Source organism: Rhagoletis pomonella, unplaced genomic scaffold (genome assembly GCF_013731165.1).
Source record: "Rhagoletis pomonella isolate Grant_MI unplaced genomic scaffold, Rhpom_1.0 Rhpom_scaffold_00009, whole genome shotgun sequence".
In the NCBI taxonomy this organism is placed as follows: Eukaryota; Metazoa; Arthropoda; class Insecta; order Diptera; family Tephritidae; genus Rhagoletis; species Rhagoletis pomonella.
The window spans coordinates 11379179-11380861 of record NW_023458563.1 but is presented as its reverse complement, the minus strand read 5'-3'; the positions used below and the strand labels follow the sequence as shown (position 1 = coordinate 11380861).

Genomic DNA, 1683 nt, shown 5'->3' with positions numbered 1-1683 from the left:
CCGTTCTAGCCGAATGAGTGCGGCGGATCTTTTCTTGTCGTAGTTGGGCCAGGTTTGTCGAGTCGTCCCACACGTGGGTTCTTCCGACCATCTTTTGTTCGCCCTCTCCACGTAGTATGTCCAGAGCCGTGTCTTACAGGTAGATAGGGGTATACCCGCTGCATGGGAGGAGTTGACGCCCGACAGGGTGGTTCCCTTCCGCGCAAGCTTGTCCGCCGCACACTTACCCTGAAAGTCCCTTTGGCCCGGAATTCACACGATTTGAGTAGTAGATTTTGAAGCTAGATCGTTAAGGACTTTCCTAAATTCTAAAGCAGTTGTAGATGATGTCTTGCAGCAATCCAGCGACTTAATAGCTGCTTGGCTATCGCAGTATATGGTTACCGAAGGTAGATTAAGAGAAGAATCGATGAGCCAGAGTGCAGCCTCCTTTACGGCCGCGAGTTCCGCTTGGAAGACACTGCAGTGGTCTGGTAGCCTAAAGCAGAGATCCAGTTGGAGGTCCTTTAAGTGTATCCCACTCCCTACTCTTAGATTTAGTTTAGAGCAATACGTGTATATGGCTGTGGAGTTACTTTGGAGGCCCCAGACCGAGTCGTCCTCCCAGTCCTTCCTCGAAGGGATACGAGTGGAGAACTTATTCTCGAGCACCATCGGTGGTGTTGTATAGTCTGGGGACCTGAATGTGTCGGGGTAGTTGGTCAGGATGTTGGTATGACCGAATCTAATGTCTTTCCATTTTGACAGTGCATTTAATCTTACTGCATTGTAGCTCGCCTGTAGCTTCCCTGAAAGGTCTACGGTCAGAAAGTTTAGAAGTGTTTCCATAGCTTTGGTGGGTGTGGATAGCAGTGCACCTGTGATTAGCATGCATGCCGCCCTTTGAACCTTGGTAAGCTTAGAATTTGTGAGCGATTTATCCAGTGATGTCCACCAGACTGTGACGCCGTAGAATAATATAGGACGTACCACTACTGTGTAAATCCAGTGAACTATGTGTGGTTTGAGACCCAATTTCTTGCCTATAGCCGTTTTGCAGGAGTAGAGGGCGGTAATGGCCTTTTTGGCCCGCTCTTCTACGTTACGTTGCCAGGTAAGTTTCCTGTCCAAGATGACGCCCAAGTATTTCACTTCGTCAGAGAGCAGTAGCTCTACGCCATTTAAGGTCGGAAGTTGAAATGGGGGGATTTTTGTTTTCCGTGTGAAGAGAACCGTGACCGTTTTAGCCGGTTTGGCGTTCAGTCCGCATTCTCTAGACCAGGTTTCCACGATACTCAAGGCGTTCTGCAACATTTCTGCATTTGTGGGTGTTTACCTGTTGCAGTTAGGGCAAGATCATCGGCATACGCAATAGCGTTGCAGCCCGAGCCCTGTAAGCGCATGAGTAGGTTGTTTACCGTAAGATTCCAGAGGAGTGGTGAGGGTACTCCTCCTTGAGGACTGCCCCTAGTCGTATATCTTGTGAGGTTTAAATTTCATAGTACTGGCTTTTTATTTGACAGTTTTATTCGCGTTGGAAGTTGCTGCTCAAAAAATAATGTTGAACAAATTCGTTGAAAATCCGACATTTTCGAGATCAGAAATCAAATTAAAATTAAATATACCAAAAACTTATAATTATCCTTCAAAAATCAAGGAATAGATTCCTTTTGCTTAAACTAACGGGGTGAGCTAATCATTAAA

The 1683-nt window shown here is 46.5% G+C and overlaps 1 protein-coding gene across 1 annotated transcript; it reads right to left on the bottom strand.

Moving 5' to 3' along the window:
* Positions 1-252: 252 nt before the first annotated feature.
* On the bottom strand, positions 253-1293 carry LOC118745412. The gene has a single exon (XM_036478863.1). It carries the CDS (start codon positions 1291-1293, stop codon positions 253-255), a length of 1041 nt encoding a protein of 346 aa, XP_036334756.1.
* Positions 1294-1683: the final 390 nt, after the last annotated feature.

What these genes read in the sequence shown, in the direction of transcription:
- LOC118745412 (XM_036478863.1), bottom strand. Translation starts at nt 1,293, where the DNA reads ATGTTGCAGAACGCCTTGAGTATCGTGGAAACCTGGTCTAGAGAATGC.